At 34.7% G+C, this 19,061-nt stretch overlaps 1 protein-coding gene across 5 annotated transcripts in view; it reads left to right on the top strand.

Moving 5' to 3' along the window:
• The first annotated feature begins 652 nt into the window (after window positions 1-652).
• LOC114754682 (ABC transporter C family member 2) overlaps window positions 653-19,061 on the top strand; it is a 43,434-nt gene continuing 25,025 nt past the window's right edge. The window contains exons 1-13 of one of the 5 annotated variants that reach the window (XM_028943484.1): window positions 1,053-1,154; window positions 1,347-1,452; window positions 1,619-2,005; window positions 2,461-2,639; window positions 3,365-3,404; window positions 8,424-8,580; window positions 8,722-8,836; window positions 8,922-9,002; window positions 13,623-13,647; window positions 14,114-14,170; window positions 15,651-15,716; window positions 16,279-16,353; window positions 17,847-17,954. In XM_028943484.1, the coding sequence (XP_028799317.1) occupies window positions 1,673-2,005; window positions 2,461-2,639; window positions 3,365-3,404; window positions 8,424-8,580; window positions 8,722-8,836; window positions 8,922-9,002; window positions 13,623-13,647; window positions 14,114-14,170; window positions 15,651-15,716; window positions 16,279-16,353; window positions 17,847-17,954 (1,236 nt within the window). In that variant the 5' untranslated portion in view covers window positions 1,053-1,154; window positions 1,347-1,452; window positions 1,619-1,672. Of the gene's footprint in view, window positions 668-721; window positions 795-1,052; window positions 1,155-1,312; window positions 1,453-1,618; window positions 2,006-2,460; window positions 2,640-3,364; window positions 3,405-8,423; window positions 8,581-8,721; window positions 8,837-8,921; window positions 9,003-13,622; window positions 13,648-14,113; window positions 14,171-15,650; window positions 15,717-16,278; window positions 16,354-17,846; window positions 17,955-19,061 lie in introns of those variants that run through there. The other 4 variants (XM_028943487.1, XM_028943489.1, XM_028943486.1 and 1 more) reach the window with 4 other exon arrangements.

The following is a 19,061-nucleotide window of genomic DNA, read 5'->3' as shown; positions in this document are numbered from 1 at the left end:
GAACAAAACCAAAATTTTGAAAACAAAATCTTACCTCCCATGCCAAGCTGACTCCACTTCCATAGAAGACGTAACACCGTAGGGTAGACTTGCGATTTCTCTCTCTTCCACCAACTCTAGTTTTGACTTCTACAGACAGCAGTGGGATAGACCTCAAAAGTGAAGCTCTGCCACTGTGTTTTCTCAGCTCATGGTTGTTAGCTATCTTCCTTCATCACTAGTGCGCTACATGGGAGAGGTACGAAATGACGCTAACTTCCCCCCTTCCATCTTTTCTCTCTCTTTTACACAGCTGCCAATATGTCTCATTTTCAGAGGGAAATGAGTATTTACCAGGGTCAGTGGCGTCATTTCGCTTCTGGAATGAATATCAGATTGACCTCTTGATCCTACAGTGAGGTTTCAGAAAGTTTTGGGGTAGTTTGAGATTAATTATATACTGTGGTCTTTAAACGAAATTTTCCCTTAAAATATTGAATCCCTTGTCCACTTGATACACTGTGCAGTAATTTTTATAGTATTTTCAAGGAGGAGAGGACGCAGACATTAACGCCGTTACTCTACGCAAGGAGAGCGTGAACCGGGCAGTGATATATCTAATAATGATTTCCCTTTCATTTTGGATGCATCAGCGAGTGGCTCATCTCTATTCTCACGCGGAAACAAGGTGAGATTCTCTTCCCCCTCCCCCGAAAAAAAAAGTCGTCGCACCTTTTCTCGCCGGATCGCCACCTTGACCTCGTCATTCTCTTTTCTCATTATTTCGTGTTCTCCAAACATTTTCACCCGCCTGAGTTAGTTCTACCCTCCCTTTCATGGTCCTTTTCGTTGTTTTCGGTTATTGAAGTAGTGGGAAGAGAACTTCACAGCTTAGCCTCAAAAGCTTATACAGCTTTCAAATGCTACATGATACTTCACTTTTATTTATTGATTGATTTATTTAAATGTTTATTGGCTATTTGTGCGAGAGTCTTGTTCCTGCCTCTGGATTTTGGTTTCATTTTGTGGGGACTTCTGTGACTTGGAAATTTTACACTGAGATCAATATAATAGTCTTGTCTGTTGTAGGGAATCGAAGTTGGTGTTGTGATATCTCAATCTGCTGCTCTGTTTGAAGTACGAGAAAATGCGCTAGAAAATAGATTGTGGACCTGGTAACAAAAAAATAATCCTATCAACTATTTCGGACCATATTAACTAAAAGCGGGATTTATTAGAGCAGAAAATAAAAAATAACTATTCTCTTTGACGGACAAGTTCTCATTTTGATTTTCTTTTATTTCTTGTTCCTATCCTTTTTCTTGATTGATTTTCACTATTCCCTTCTGTTGGGATTTCTTTTGAAGGAAAAGATGATTTTCATTTCGACAATATATCCATGTAAAGCATAAAGCATTAAAAATAGATGTGGCTTTCCGTAACAAAGTTGGAAATTGCAATTCAAGCATGCAGGTAAGTGTATGTGACAGTGACAATTTTTGATATTACAAGTCTAATAATTTCTTCTCTCATAGCTGAAGCGAAGGAAGTTGTAAAATGTCAATACATTTTTTGGGTTATTCTTTCATTTGATACTAATGTGTAAAAGAAACTCATTTTTGATACCTATTTTCTCCAGGCTTCCTAGATTGATGCTCTTTGTCTAAATATCTCTGCTAAAGCGCTGACAAATATGGCATTTGAGCCATTAGATTGGTTTTGTCAGCCAGTGCCTAATGGAGTATGGACAAAAGTGGTTCAGAATGCCTTTGGTGCTTATACTCCATGTGCAGTTGATTCTCTTGTGATCATCATTTCGCATTTGGTCCTTTTTGGCTTGTGCTTCTATCGAATATGGTTGATTAACAAGAATTTCAAAGTCAAGAGATATTGTTTGAGGTCAAAGCTTTATAATTATCTTTTGGGGTTGTTAGCTGGATATTGCACTGCAGAGCCGTTATTCAGATTGGTTATGGGACTATCGGTTTTAAATTTAGATGGGAAGACTGGTCTTGCTCCATTTGAGGTGAGCATTAATTTATAAAATTTGTGCTTCTATAAGTTTTATTATTTTCTTTTTATTTAGTTTCCAGTTGCATGTTTCTTTAGGTACAACATATTAGATGTGATATTAGTTATGTTAAAAAATGACATGCACCTGATGGAACACTGGTGATAGAAGATGCAATGTAGTACATGTTCTGATATGACACTATTTACTTTGTTCTATATTTTATTTTATTTTATTTTTGTTTTGCTGGCAGAAATTGGTTCGTTGGTGCTTATTTAGCAAAAAAAACAAAAAAGAAAAAAAAAGAAAAAAAGAAGAAAACATTTTTGCTATGTTGTTTAGGTTTTGTAATCAAAGACATGGACTTCTTTTGTAGTGTAGTTCATTATGTCTGCTGTTCAACTCCTCAGGCTTTCTTATGGCAGAATGGTTTCTTTGACCACTGAAATTGTAGTATTATTATTTGACAGATGGTTTCACTCACCATTGAGGTTCTGGCGTGGTGCTCTATGCTGGTTCTAATCCTTGTTGAAACTAGAGTCTATATCTATGAATTCCGATGGTTTATCAGATTTGGCGTGATTTATACCATGGTGGGGGATGCTGTTGTGATCCATCTCATATTTTCCGCAAAGGAATTCTACACTAGGTCTGCCCTTATCTTATTGCATCTGTTCTTGTTGGCTAATCAAGGAGAAGAAGGATTAGTCTTTATTGAACAAGAGACTTGCAAACATGAAGCCTCATACCAAAGATGTTTGTGTGGCTTAATGTGATATGTTGATGATCATAAAGTCTCTAGTTGTCAATAAAACATGTCATCTTTTTTATTTTCCTTGAGTGTCTTTTGACATTTCTCTACCTCTCTTGATGAAGAACAGGTGTTCAACCCTAATCACTGTAAAAAGTATAAAGTATAGTAAAGGATTCATTAAATACTAATATACATGCATAATACACACACACAACAACATATACGTGTATGCCATACGTATTTTTGCTCATGTAATTTAAATATAGTACATTGTTCAATCTAGGTTACAGATTTTGAGCAAGAACATAAAAACTGTAACTGGTGTGAAAAATTTTACACGAGCAGAATCAGTTTTTGAAATGTAATGTTTTCTCACAGTTAATTTGACCATTGCATTTGCATTTTTTCCCTACTGAAATTTTTAATATAGAGAAATAGATTGAAATGCATGATTGGATCCTCTCTAGTTGTTGTCTTGACTAGAGAGGGTTTGACTTGTTACTTTGGACAAGTGATTGCGATAATGCAAAGTGTATTATCAAGTTATGTTATCATGTTCAAATCATGCATGATGCTTGTCACTCTTCTTCAATTTCATATTTTTATCTCTGCCTTTGCAGATCGACGTTATATTTATACACAAGTGAGGTTGTCATTCAGGTACTCTTGCGCTTTTCATGTTATGTGCTCTATGATCAATGCTTATTTTTTCGTTTATGTGGCTGATGGATCCTTAAGATTTGGGTATACTTATTTGCTAATACTTGTGGGGCGGCCCTCTGTTGCATATTGAAATTTGATGAGAGCGGGAGACATGGAAAGGGGAAAAATGTTTCATATTCCTATTTCTTTAGAAGGAGATGATGCAAGACATGGTAAATAGAGGAAGGATGCTATGTGATAAAATAAGAAGAGAATTCGTTAGTTAGGACTTTAAATAGATTTGAGGTTAAGGTATATTTTTAGTTCTTTAACTTTATTCAAGTTTTCAATTTAGTCCCTTAACCTTAAAAAAATATATTTAGTCCTTTAATCCTAAAACTGTTAACAAAAAATAATGATATTGAGATCTTGAATATTGATAAAACATTCTTAAATACCAACGCCTTAAGTTTAATTTTCAAAACAACCATGCTTATTACAAGAAATCATCATTTAAGATTAACAATTTTAGGATCAAAGGACTAAAAATACACTATTTAAAGTTAATGGACCAAACTATAATTTTATATAAGGTTAAAGGACTAAATGTATAATTTAGTGTAGATTTGAAGTAGGATTCAAATAGGATTTTAAACATTATCCTAATATTAATAGGATTTGGATAGATTAAGATATCTATTAAGAACAATACCTATAAATATGTGTAGCTTACCTAATTTTTGATTTGTGATTCAATAAGATTTATCTTATTCATATTCCTCTCTTTGTTTCTCGTTTCCTCTGTCTCTTTCTTGTCTCTCTCCTTATCTCTCTTTTTCTCAGCCAAATCTCATTATGTTGGCATCTAGAACCATGCTGTCTATGGGCTCATTGAAACAAGGTCCCAAGCTTCTTAGAGTGAATTGAAAGAAAATATTTGCTTAGATTGCTCAGAGGATTGTCAAGGTCTACATGTTGCCTTGTGGATGCTATCTCAAATAAGCTCCAGGGCCTTATGTTTGACAAGGATGAAACCTCCATTAACAATGGGCATGGTCACAAAGAAGGATGGCATTGTGCACATAATGTAATGTAGAAGACCAAATAAGGGGGCGATGGATGATTTTGGACGGAGTGTCAATGGCCAACCCAATTCGCAAGTATGGACTTTCCAAGGTTTTAGAGGATGGATATGCTTGAATGGATCTTAAAGTGTGAAAAGTTCTTTGAACTTGATAAGACACCCAATGAGACAAAGGTCAGGGCGGCAAGTATGCATCTTGATGATAAGGCCTTTTAATGGCATCTGGCATAGAAACACATATGGGATGTCAAAACCTCAGACTGGGAAGAGTACGTTAAAGCCTTGAAAGATCGTTGTAGGCTTGCTTATGAGTCACCCATGGAAAACCTAATGTGCCTTGATAGCATGGAGTGTTGGCGGAGTTAAAGGATGGGTTTGATGCAATTTCCTATAAACTATGTTTACTTAAAGATTACCTTGTTGACACTTATATTGTTGATTATTGTTGGCTTATTGGAGGACTATGTCAGGCTTAAACCTAGAACTATGCGAGATGCTTAAAGGTTGGCATGTATGTAAGAAATTAAGTTGCAACGACAGGTTGAGAGGAATATAGCACCCAAGAACATCAACTACATGGCTTTTGGCAATGCAACACAGTAATGAGCACGCAAGACAGGTGGAAACCATTCAATAACAACTTAATGGGAAGTCTTACTCAAAAGAGGCTTAAGCATCTGCATTAGGCAAAAATGACTCTTTTTGCCCTAAAACTCCTTTTAAAACTTTGAAGGCTTTGACTACAGAGGGAGATTCTAAAGCATGAAGCCCAAAATCTTTGATTTTAGTTTCAAGACAAGTTTATTGGGGATCATAATTGCCCTATATGAAAATAGATGTAGTTATAACTCATAGAGCTAGATGAAGAAGGAGAAGATGCTTTTGTAGAAGGGATCGAGAGTGATAACAAAGGCGACTCTCACATTCCGTGCATGCAATTGAAGGTATAGGAAGGACGATTTCTATTAGAACACAAGGGCAATTGTGGTGAAGAACACTACAAATGCTCATTCGTAATGGCAATACCTAATACTTCTTGGCCTATGATTTGACCAAGAAATTAAGTAGAAGGAGAGTGGGATTGGATTGTCTATAGTAGAAGTAATTGGAGGAGGAAACTGCAGTTGTATGGCATGCGAAAGAACTTTAAATGGAGAATGTAGGAGAAGATCTTGCTTTTGACTTGAGGGTAAAGGAGCTTCATACATATGACATGGTGCTGGATTAAAATGGCTCAAGAGCATTGAGAATTCTCTTGGGACCATGAGACATATTATGTATTTTTGGTATAGTTGCAAACTTCTCAAACCTTAACCTAGATCATCAAATGAATGCCAATTGGTGGAGCCTAGAGAAACACACTATGATGACATTGTTGAAGGTCAAATGTTCATGTTGCAACTAGCAAAGTATAGGGATGATTAGATTCAATTTTTATATTTTTTTTGGATTTCAAAGTAAGGGTGGGAAGGCTGCTAATGGAATTTCAAGATGTATTTGAAGATCCAATAGGGCTAACTTCATTGAGAGAAGGGCATAGTCTTTCTATTATCCTTCCAAAGGATGTCATTGAAGGCTTGGTGGGAGATTTGCTGAAGTTAGGAGTGACCCAAGGCAACTAATCTCTATTTTCAGTGCCTATTGTGTTGGTTAAGGAGAAAGATGGAAAATGGAGAATCCTTGTGGTTGCAAGAAGCTTAAGAAGAGGATAGTGAAGAGCCAATATCCTATTCTGCTTGTTGAGAATTTGTTTGATGAAGTTGTGTAGCTAGGTGGTTACAAAGTTTCATTTGAGGGTTGGCTACTGCCTAATCCAAATGGTGCCAAAAGATGTGGAGAAGGCAACTTTTATACACATAGTGAGGAGAGTTGTTTTAGTTTTCTTTGATGATATTCTAGTTTACAGTTTTCTATGAATGGTCATTTGACTTATTTGAGAAAAGTGCTGAGGATTTTGAGTTATTGGCAAAAATAAAAAAGTTTAATATATGTTTCTTCTTCTTCTTCTCTTCTTCTTCTTTGTTCATTTCAATTTGGTCTCTTCGAAGACTCTGGGGAAATGAAGCTAAATCTGCCACTATTTGTAAGCAATCCCTTTTCAACATGAAAGAATATAGCTCACATAGTTTATTGGCTAGATTTGTCTATAAATATGGAATGTAGAAATGCCCACATCGGAGAACCATAATAATAAGGGCATATATGATTCGATCTGATGATTTGATTGGATATTAATGCTTGTTTTTTAAAGGGCATATATGTTCTTTAACTAATCATGATGACATGAATTCTTTTTGTTTTTCATAGTGAGAAGGTAGAGTTTTGGTTACCAATAGAGATATTAAGGATTGATGGAAGCCTATCTTTATAAGCTGTTCAATAGTGGGGCGGAGGATTGACTTGTGAGTTGGAGGAATTGATAATTGAAGAGGGGGAGCACAATTTGTTGTTTTAACGAAGGATTTGAGTTGGTGAAGTTAAGGAAGTTCTTAAGAAAATGGAAAATGATAAAGTTGTTGGACCTGGTGGTATTTCTATTGAAGTTTGGAAATGTTTGGGTGAAGAGGGTGTGATGTGGTTTTCTAAGCTATTCAATGAGATATTATGCTTTAAGAAAATGTCTGATGATCGGAGGAAAAGTACTTTAGTATCCTTTTACAAGAATAAAAGGGATATCCAGAATTGTGCAAGCCACGGGGGGATTAAGCTCATGAGCCATACCATAAAATTGTGGGAAATGGTGTTTAAACACAGGTTGAGATTGGAGATGTGTCTTTGAAAATCAATTTGGGTTCATACTAGGAGGGTTTGCAACAGAGGCAATATATTTACTAAGGGGATTAATGGAAAAATATCAGAGCAAAGGAAGATACTTGCATATGTTTTTTATTCATTTGGAAAAAGCTTATGACCATATGTTAAGAGACGTTTTTTGGAGAGCCTTGAAAAAGAAAGGCGCGCATGTTGCTTATATTAAAATCATACAAGATATGTATGAGGGGGTAACAACTAGTTTTAGAACGCTTGGAGTTGAGACAAAAGGCTTTTCTATGAGGACTAACCTTCATTAGGATCATCTTTAAGCCCTTATTAAATAAGAAATCTTTAAGTGTATGTTTTTTGTTGATGATATAGTTTTTTGACTGAGTCAAAATAAGGGACCTTAGGGTCGAAGGTTTTCGCTCGAGTAAAAGCAAGACACAATATGCGTATTGCAATTTTAATAAGAAACAAGTTAGAAATGATATGAAGGTTAGATGGAGAGATTAATTCATCCCACAAATGGTATATTTGGGATTAATTATACGGAAAGATTGTGAAATTGATAGAGATGTTAATCATAGAATTCAATTTGGGAGATTTAAATAGAGAAAAGCTATGAGAGTTATTTGTGATCTAAAAATACCTAATAAAGTAAGAGGAAAGTTTTACCGCATTGCTTTAAAACTAGCAATGCTATATGGTAGTGAATTGTAGGCTCTAAAGGGACAACATGAGCATAAAGTGGGTGGTAGTTGAGATGAAAATGCTAAGGTAAATGTGTGGTTATACAAGAAATGATAAGTTTCATAATGAGCATATATGTAGAAAAGTTGGGATGGCTTTTGTTATTGAAGAGAAAATGGTAGAGAATTGTCTAAGATGGTTTAGTTACCTTCAAAGAAGGTCTTTGGATGTGCTAGTGAGGAGGGTTGATCAAACATACAGAGTCCTCTAAAAAGGCCATGGTTAATAGAGTTCAATGGTGTCATGAGATCTATGTAGCCAATCCCGTCTAATGAGATAAGGCTTTGTTGTTTTTGTTGTTTCCTTTTTCATTTTCTAATTTGAGAATTTGTGAAATTCAACACTTAGTACTCTCTTCTCTTTTTTATCATGGTTTTTTTTTTTTTTTTTGGTTAAGGAATCTAAAGCCAAACTTAACACATTATTGATCATATTTTTTGATCCAGGCATTGTTTGGGATATTGCTGCTTGTGTATATTCCTGATTTAGATCCTTATCCTGGTTATGCTCCTATCCAAAGTGAATTGGCCACTGATATTGCTTATGAAGAACTTCCAGGAGGAGAACAAATATGTCCTGAGAGGCATAGCAACATATTTTCAAGTAAGTATTTACTCCCCAGTAGGATGTTAATTTAGAGTAATTGCTTCATCCACGTGGGTCCACACTTAGCTAATGCATGGCAGGGTATTTAGCTTTAGTCCTTGATCATGCCATAACTTCTTGTTCCCCAATTGTTGGCAGAAATAACTTTTGCTTGGATGAATCCTATATTGAATTTGGGATATCAAAGACCACTTACTGAAAAAGATGTATGGAAGCTAGATGCTTGGGATCGGACTGAGACTTTGAACAGCAAGTATGCTTTTGCTTCTCTCTAAATTGATTTCTATTTCATTTTGGTATTGCATTTTAATTGGAAGTTGAGCCTTTTGACTTTGTAGGTTCCAAAGATGTTGGAATGAGGAATCTCAAAAGCCCAAACCGTGGCTTTTAAGAGCATTAAATAGTAGCCTTGGAGGAAGGTATGCTAAGGATTTGTAGATTGTGGCATTCTCCTAGCGCAAGTTTATGAAAGATTGCCCAATTGTGGGTGTTAAATTCCTATGGAAATGCTAGGCCGTTGCGTGTGTTCAGCAGATCATAAAAAACGCGTATGAATTGGAGGGATGGCACACAGCAATTTGATTGCTCAATTCCTTTTATCACGACCATTTGTTATTCATTAAGTAATAGAATTATACACAGAATCAATGCATATCAAAAGCATTAAACACAAAATAACTTGGAATCAAATATGATCAGCATTAAATTCGATTATGATAGAATTTAATGTGTTGAGATTCTCCAACACTCAAGCTAATAAATAGATATTTATCATCCCAACTTACCTATAAGTTCTTCAGATCTCGGTCTTAGCTTTTTTGTCTTTAAATCAAGAATTTGTAGATTTGAGGCAACATGCTTAAGATTAATGATGTGTGATTTGAGTTTTTTCTTTGTGAAGTGGCAGTCTTTGTTAATGTACTTTGTCCTATTAGGATGCTTAGGGTTCTTCACTATCTAATAGCTAGATAATCACACCAAACTTTTATGGGCGTTGTAAATTCCATTCTTAGTTCCTTCATTAATCTCAATATCCATATACCTTCTTAGATTTCATGAGCTAGAACCTTTTTATGTCAACAGGTATTTTTATATCATCATTAACTTTTTTGTTGTTTCTGTTGGAATTTCCTTAAGATTTGTACCTAACATATCTGTATCCATAAGTACATTCAGAGTGCATGTCTTTTGTGAGAAACTAATCCCTTCTTTGGATCTTGCACCTTCATCCTCAGGAAGTATCTAAGGTTTATTAGGCTTTTAACTTCGGAGTTAGATGCTAAAACCTTTTTCAGTTTTGAAATACTCTCCATATCATCCCTCATAAATACCATATCATCTACATAAACAATTAAGAAAGATATCTTCTTGTTGACATGCTTAACAAATGGTGTGTGATTAACTTGACACTGATTATAACCCACTTTGTTTATAGGATGATTAAACCATTCAAACTTGATGATATTTTAACCCAAACAGAGATTTATGCTGTCTACAAACTCTTTTTTTTTTGTTTTTGGTTTAATTTCAAACCTGGAGGAACTTTTCTGTAAATCTCCTCTAGGCTGCTATTAAAGAAGGCATTCCTCACATCTGGTTGAATTAAGTATCCCCTAGCATTTTCACTCAAAATCTTTATGAAAGTTTGAATGCTTCAATGACATCATATTTATTTCTTAACTGAAATACCCGTGTAACCCTTGCGTGGTTATTCATGAAAGTGACAAGCCATTTGGCTTTCGACAAAGTTGAAATTTTTGAAGGGCCCTAGATATCATTGTGAATGAGCACAAAAGGTTGTGTGGGTTTATATAGTTGGTAGATGAGTGTTCTTTACATGCATTGCAAATTAACACATATTGCACTGAAATTGGGAAAGGGAAATGCTTTTAATAATAATGTTTGGGAACAAATGCTTGGAAATGCTTTTAATAATAATGTTTGGGAACAAATGCTTCATATATTTGAAACTAGGATGGGCATCTCAAAATTGAGGATTAAAATCAGGAAAAAAAAAATCACAATCATACTCACATCTATTGAAAACTATGGTAATAAACATGGAAAAATAAAATATTGATGGCAGAAATAAACTAATTAGTAACTTAAATGTTTTTGGGCCCAATGGGCTTTACAGGTTGGGTCGCGTGAACAATGGCAAACTGACAAATGTTGGGTTTTGTATATTGGAATCAATGAGAAAATCAGAACCCATGTGAATGTCAACTATGATCCAAATTGAGGTGCTGATGAAAGAACCCAAATTGAGAAGTGTGATAAAAGCCCATAAATTGCTCAGGAGAAGAAATAGGATAGTGATGGTTAATATATATAGTCTGACTCCTTGTCAAGCTTACTCTAAAAGCAATCCTAGCTAGTGAGTAAAATTGTCAAAAGCAAGTGAAGAGCATAAACAAAGATGATGGTCTTAGAAAGAAAAGAAAAGAAAAGAAAAGAGAAGGGCAAAATGAAATAAACTAGTGTGGATGATTATGGAGAATCAATAGAATGGATTGGGTCCAAGAGGATTGATAATTAGAGACATAATGATGAAGGGAAGAAAGAATGAAGAGAGACATATATGAGGCAGTAGAAATTTGCACTATTTTTAGAGGTAATTTTTAGTAATTTATCATTTCCTTCTTTCTTTTTGTTCCAACCAAACATAAATTTATCCATTAACATATATTCTCTTCGTTTATGTACCAAATCTATCCTTTTCCTTTCTGTTCTTTTCTTTAAAAACATATTCATCCGCTGTAATATTCCCATATCAATGTGTAACTGAGTATGGACCTTGGAGGATGAGCTTGGAATGAGCCAACTTATGTGTAACTACCCAACCCTTGTAATTGTAAAAATATGCCCTTAAGCTTGTTTGACTAATAATAAAAGATCATCCTCATTAAATATACTCTATTGAGTTTGCTTTTAGGCTGTCAGTCTGCTTGAAAATTGGTTAATGGCACAGTAAGTGTTGGGAATATTATCTTTCTTATTTGGATAATCCTCATCGATGATTTTCTTTTTCATGATAGTTCTGAACATTTGTTGTTTGAACTTTAATTTCCCATAAGCTTTATTTTTTAATTTAATATCTTCCTTTGCTTCAACATGAACCCAAATTTCTTGAAATGTATGTGCAATGGCGTGTAGTTTATTTCTTGCCAATTATAGGGCTAACTCAATCAACATTACTTTAGATCTCTCTAGAAATTCAAGGTTTAACGATCTTTTGAATCTAATTTCACTAATTGAGAATAACATCATGTTTGTAGATAATAAAAGAGGGAAAATCCCAAGCTCTCTAGTAAGTGTGAAGACACTAAACAGAATATTTAAAATAATTTTCAACAAAACAATAACTGATAGAGATTTAGAGGGTGTTTGGGAACAATCAAAAGCACTTGAAAAAGTGCTTTCATGCAAACCAAGACAAAATTATTCTCATATACTTATTTTATATACCGTAAAATCACATTTGAAACTGTGGTTTGGTTTCCACCCAAACACTCTTTTTAGGCAGTATGGGATAATTAATGCCCACATTGAGTAGAATGGGTGCTCAAAGGATATTAAAGTGGGTTAGTTTTCCTCCTTAGTAGCTAGCTTTTGGGGGAGGATTTTCCATGTTACTTAAGTAACTATCAATCGGGATAAGAGGCTGGTTTTCGAGAGGGCCACATATCCAAGGTTTTGATTGGAGCAAGGTTCTAATTGACAAGGAAGTGAAGTGAAGTATCATAGAGTGTAGCCATAAGGATGTTGGCTTTTGAAGGGGGGTCAATTGATGAAGACTTAGGTAGTATGGGATTCCTAAGCCCCACATTGAGTAGTATGGGGCGCTAAATGGGATATTTAAGTGGGTTAATTCTCTTTCTTAATTGATAGCTTTTGAGCTAGGATTGCTCATCTCACATGATAACCTATCAATAACTCATACATATTAAAATAGAATGCTTAAACTAACCCTAAATGGTCTGGTTGTTCAAACTTCGAACAGCTTGGTGCCTTGGTGGCCTGGTATGGCCAGGCCAAAATATTTGACAGTAATAGTAATTTGGAGCTGATTTTGTATTGAGGTAACAAAAAATTGTCAAAACAAGTGGCGCCTCATATTTTCTGTATATTAGATATGTCCAAGAAAGACAAGTGTGATCGTCTATGAAAGTGATAAACTGGTTAGCCCGGATAAGATTTGCAATCATAATAGGCAGAGTGATTGAGACTCGACTACAATTCTAGTAGCTTCATCAACTCATACATATTGCCAAAGGCTAGGGTCACACTCTTTAAATCAAATCAGATTCTAATGTACTCATATCTTCTGATATCCTAGATATTAATATATACAAATAACAGAGTCAGATTAGGATCACATAATAATAATGATAGGATCTTCCTAAGGGAGGCAACAACATGGTAGCTATGTGCCAAGTCCATTATTGGGTCTTCCAACCGTAATTTTTGGTGGACTTGAAAGATCACTATGGATAAATTCATTGGTCCGAGATGAAATATAATTCCGGGGTGGATTGGAAGATTTAGAATGTTTTGATTGTTGACTACCATCTCAATTGAAATAAGCGGCCTTTTTCATAAATAAACTTAGGTACAATTCAGTAATTTGAAAAAAGGGCAGACACTTTTTGTTTTTTTTTTTGCTCCATATACTCAATGAGTCTTTCTTCTGGGTCCAAGTAAAATAGAAATACATTCTTATTTAAGTTTAGTTATATATCACTATATATTAAATTTTATTATGTTTTTGGTAAATAACTTTGTTTGGATTTTGCATCGCATGGTTGTTGGACTTTGATCTTTTTCTTTGATCGTCTGTGAATGTAACATAATTTCCATCTAATAGAATAAGTTCAGAGGGAAACTGAGCTTTGAATCTCTTCAGTATCCAACTACTTCATGTCAATAAAAGTGCTAGTCCCTTACTATAAAATGAGTTGGTCATGATTTATTAATTATGCATTTACCTCTCATATTTGTGAGTTTTGCCATTCTCATTTGAGTTTTTGTTTTTGTAGGTTTTGGTGGGGAGGCTTTTGGAAGGTATTAATATCTATATATCTATATATATTTGCTATCATCATGTTCTGTGGCCTCCATTTGATCTTATTTGATTGGAAGTGCTGTTTGATTTCAAGTATGGAAAGAAAAAGAAGACGACTAAATAAAGACTAGGCTACTTTTTTTCAAGTTAATTAGTCTAGGTCTCAGCTGTCAACTTTTGTACGCTAGTCTGCAATTGAATTCACAATAAATAAAATAGTAGGTCGGTGGCAAACACACTGCTGTTCGCTTTTCTCTAAGTAGATATTGGAGAACGCTGATTCTCAAATGACCTCTTAATCAAAGTTACCTGTTTGGGCCTAAAATGATTCTCTTTTTAGTTGTCCGGTAAGGATTATGGAAAATTTATTTCTTTGAAGATTTGGAACTTTAGCTACGTATGGTTAAGCTATTGGACTGGACACCTTCCTCTGACATATGTTGCACAACTATTGACAACTTGTAGATTGGCAATGATGTTTCCCAATTTCTGGGTCCTCTCATATTGAACCAGCTGCTACAGGTTTGTTGCTTTCTTACTAAATCCATCAGTAATTGGATCACTGATCCTTTCTTTTTCTTCTTGGTTAACTTTTCATTGGCCCTTCTTTGGTTTGCACGTGACGTCCTCATGCTCATTCAAATTTTCATCAGGCTGAAACGTTAATTAATGTCCATTTAAAGAAGCTAGTAGGATTTTATATATAGGGTTTTGTAGTTCAAGTTTCAACTGCTAATTTACATCTTATACTCTGTGAAAACAGAATAAAAGGGTTATAGTTTTTAGTTATCCGTCACTTTCCTTGCTAAAGATGTTTAAATACTGCCATCAAGGATCGAAATGTTTGCATTAATTTCTGGTTATTGGGGTTCTTTGTTCTTAATTATCTGGGAATGGGTTACTTGGGTTCCTTTGTGACAAGAGTTTCTTCAGAAGCCTCAGTACTGCAGGAGGTTTGGGATATTTTTTGCGGACAACCATGGAGTATCTTAATAAGAAGTTCAGGAGTCTGGCTGTGCATCTATATAAATATGATATATACATGTGTTTGTATGTATATTAAGGGAATTTGGGATATATTGACTTCTTATCTTGCGAAAGCCTATGTAACTATCGTGAAAATTTATTATGGGTTCCTAGAGTTACTGGGGCTAGAAATCTCCGTTTTTTATTGATGAAAAACTAAAAATACAAATTTCATAACAAGTTGCAAAAGTTGTTTCTAAGACATCTCAAAATCAGATTGTATTATAGATAGTTCAACCGTCTCTTGTTATGACGCTTTCTGCTGTAGGTTACTGAACTTGGAGTTTTGTTGATATTCTTTGTATGCATCAATCTAGTTCTTTCTTTCTTTTTTTGTCTCAGAGAAACTCAAGTAGATACATCCATCTTGTGTAGTTAATTTTCCCCTTTGTCAAAATCAAACAAAAGTGGTTGAAAAGCTCCGAAAATATAGAGTATATAAATTTTTTAGGGCAAAAGAATTATGTAAGCAATGCCATGAGAGTGAACAAGATTCAACCTAAAATGAAGAAAATTTACAAGACCAGTTTCTGCAAAATGTGAATGAAGCTCGTATAAAATTAAGTTAAATGTTATTACGTGATTGATTCAGAATTACATTCTATTCTACAGCTTGAAAAATAGCTAGTCTGTACAATATCAAATTCTTAAATGAATGGTATAAAGAGTGAGAGCAGAATGCACAGGAAAGAGTGCTTCCGGCCCTCTTTGGTTTTCCCAAATAATGTTCTACATTTAGTGCCCAGGACTCCTCTTAGAAATGGGAATAGAAGCCGATATTGTTCTGGTTATTTTCCCGCCAATATTCTTTAGTATATAGAGCTTCATTAGAATTATTTTATATCTTAGTAAATGGTGGTCACTTGTAACTATTTGGCTTTGTGATTGCATGTGAAAGTTTGGAAACATAACATTATTTATTTAACTAACAATTTTCAAAATGTTTTACTGGATTTGTCCTATGAATTAATTGCAGTCTATGCAAAGAGGTGACCCAGCATGGATTGGCTATGTGTATGCCTTCTCAATATTTGTTGGAGTGGTACGATATTACATCTCTTACTGAGTTCTTCAAGCCTGATTTGAGTTGAGACTTTGGTTAGGATGTTTATTTGCTTGAGCCTTGTTAAGAATGATATTTTTATTTATTTTAGTTTTTTTTAATTAATGATCTTTTTAGTTATTTTTGCATAATGTTCTTATCCATTTAGGATTGCCTTGAGTGTTTGGTTTACTTAGGACAAAGTTATCCTATTTTGATCATGGTAAAATTATTTTAGGTATTTTTTTTTTCCTGAATATGCTTCTTCCTAAATTTAGTTCATTGAGGCCCTCTCTCTATCTCTTGTGATTTGTTTATGTAACATTACTTTCATTTATTTACTTAATAAACTCAAGGGTGATTAAACCGAGTTGATGCATGGTTCATCACCTTCTTGGTTGCGAGTCAATTACTTTCTACGGATCTCAAGATTTGTGGAAGAGACCAGTTGCTAGAAAATTGCTTGTTATCTTGATGTCTTTGTTTCTATTCTATTTCGTATTATAATGTTATTGGAAACTGTGGAACACTGATTGGGTTCTATCAAATTTCTTTTTGGCAGGTTTTTGGAGTTTTATGTGAAGCTCAATATTTTCAGAATGTCATGCGAGTTGGTTTTCGGCTGAGATCAACTTTGGTAATTCCATTTATTTAGTTTAATTAAAATTTTCTCCTTGTTTCAAAAAAAGTGTTTGTCTCTATTGTAACTTTGAGAAACAAAGTCTTTGACTTAATTCTATAGAATGGAAGAATGTATACAAATAGGAGATCTCATGTTAGCAAGTCGGCCATTCACAAAAAAAGGGTATATAAAACATATCAAAGTGAAAGCAACAAAAATAAATCCTAATCTATGTTGGCTAGTCCTTTATCAAAAACATCGTCAGCATTCATTTCTTCTGTGTTTTTTGCTCAGTTGATCTTGGTGGTTTGTCTACGAATATTGTTTTAGGATGCCTGAGCTGTGGCTTTTATGCCTTGAGCCCTAGTCATCATAATGGCTTTTGATGCATGTAAAAAGCCATGGCTTTTTGTATATGAAAGTCAAGACTAAACTAATTTTATGATAGTGGTGTTTTAGGCTTAAAAGTCGTGATTTTGAACTGATTTTTAGATGGCTATTTTTTTGTTGGTTATCTTCAATGGTACTTTTTACCATTTGGCTGATATATTTTACACTATGATTGTCTCAGTTCCCTTTTTGTTGGTATAGGGTGGCTTTTGCAAATCTTGGATTCTTTGATCTAACGGTGATATGACCCCTAACTAAACTTTAAATTTTGTGCGCATAAATTGGTTCCTTGGAGATTTGTTGAGTAGGGATTTGGGGGCCTCATAATGACCAAGATAGAACAGAAGGAAAACAATGCTGAAGCTGATATTGATTACACTAAATACTTCCCTCCCAAGAACAGTAGAAGGTTACAATGCATCACTTGTACAGCTCACGCAGGGAACAAAACAGCACACTCAACTCATTAACACACTAAATGATGAAGAGAGACTATCTTCCTCCACCCCTAACCCGGCATTCCAGAGGCCAGCAATCTCCTCACCAAACTCAGTTTACAAAATGATTCTAACTCCCCCAGGATACACCAGCTAATGTAGGTGAAAAAGTGATGCACACAGTCCCAATAATACCCTTTTGACCACTGGCAGGTCTGAAACATCCTAAATAATGCTAGCCCTGTGCTCTTTCTCCAAAATAGCAAGGTCAACTCCTGGGTTGTTAAAAAGTGACTTTCCTTTTTCCCTGTATCTTCCCAAGTTCCCTTTTAAAGGTCTGAGGAATAAAAGACAATTCTATCAGGGCCTCATCCAACAATTTTAATTCGATGCATACCAAATGCATTCCTGTCCTATTTCTATCGTTAAAATCCAAGTTCGTATATTTTTTCTTTGTTATGGCATGTGATCACCCCTTTTATCTCTGGAAATCAAGTTGAATAACCCTTAAAATGTGGACAAATTCTGTTTTGATCAACAAGTAGATTATTGTTGTGAATTAATTTATTAGATCGTACAATTCCTTTGCTTTCAGTTGCAGTAATGGTTTCTATTGCATTTAGAACATGATTTATGCATTGCTGTTTGTTTCTGTTTTTTTATTTCTATTTTTATTAATAGGTGGCAGCTGTGTTTCGCAAATCTTTAAGGCTGACTCATGAAGCCCGAAAACAATTTGCATCGGGGAAAATAACCAATTTGATGACTGCTGATGCTGAGGCACTCCAGGTATGCTTTTCCTCTATTGTTCTGATCCCTTTGTCCTCCGTTGCTTTCTGAATGATGTTAGAGAAGAAATTGATTGAACTTGTACAGTTTGAACCGCTAGGATTGTGGGCAGAATGAAAGCATTTGCTTCAATGAAGTACTAAATTTTGGTCGGAAAAAATAGCGTTGTGTATAAATAAATAACAAGTGTACGGATTCTTTCAAGGATTTTGCCTCCGTTTGTGATCTAGTCTTTTTTATTAAAATTAATGATATGTGATTCTATAAGATTCATGATTTCTGTCATTATCCATATTATTATTATATATTCTATTCTCATTAGCCTTTTTAGCTTAGCTTGGATAATGATGATGTTAGTTTACCACCCACTTAATTCTTTTAATATTGGGATATGGCTTGACAATCCCTATTTTTGTCCACCTAAACCGAAGAATATATTATAAAAAAATATTAGAATAGTTGAATCTTTGCAATATAGAGTTCTGAACATTTTGAAGAAAAATATTAATAATTAATAATAAAAGACAAACATTGGTGCTGGTATTTTGGCTAATCTAGGTTATTGCTTTAAGGCACAAAAGACAACATTTAATGCTTGGATTCCCATGGAGATCCCAACAAGTGTCTTTAGAGTGACTTGTCTTCTTGCAGGAGTCACACACAACCTTTCCATGATTAGCATGTTGGTCTATTAAACGTACAACTAGGGTTGAGGCTTCAATTGTAGTGGAGTGAGCCACTAGTTCATCCTATAGCATGTTTGTGCGTCTAGCATCTTCCTTTCACACCATAGCAAATGCTTCAAGGATTAAGGGTAGGGGTTCCAAACTATTCTTCCATGAATATCATTGATAGGACTCCAAATCAGCACATTAACGCACTAGGGAAGAAATAGGGAGATTGGAGAAGTGATTGAGTCTATTTGCGTCCTTTTAGGAGAGTTGAATGAGTCTCTTAGGTTTTATTGATTTTATTAATGATTTATTAGTTGAATAAGGGGACTTTAGGTTGTTAGAGGTCCACTAACATCTCTTTCTATTAGTTCCAAGATATTAGGGATATTTACTTAATTTTTATATTTATTCAATTGTAATTTCTGCGTTATAA

The sequence above is a fragment of the Neltuma alba genome, unplaced genomic scaffold (genome assembly GCF_004799145.2).
Source record: "Neltuma alba isolate B1F8T4 unplaced genomic scaffold, ASM479914v2 tig00010174_pilon, whole genome shotgun sequence".
Classification (NCBI taxonomy): domain Eukaryota; kingdom Viridiplantae; phylum Streptophyta; class Magnoliopsida; order Fabales; family Fabaceae; genus Neltuma; species Neltuma alba.
The sequence above is the reverse complement of the archived record's forward strand: the minus strand, read 5'-3'. Positions and strand labels throughout refer to the sequence as shown.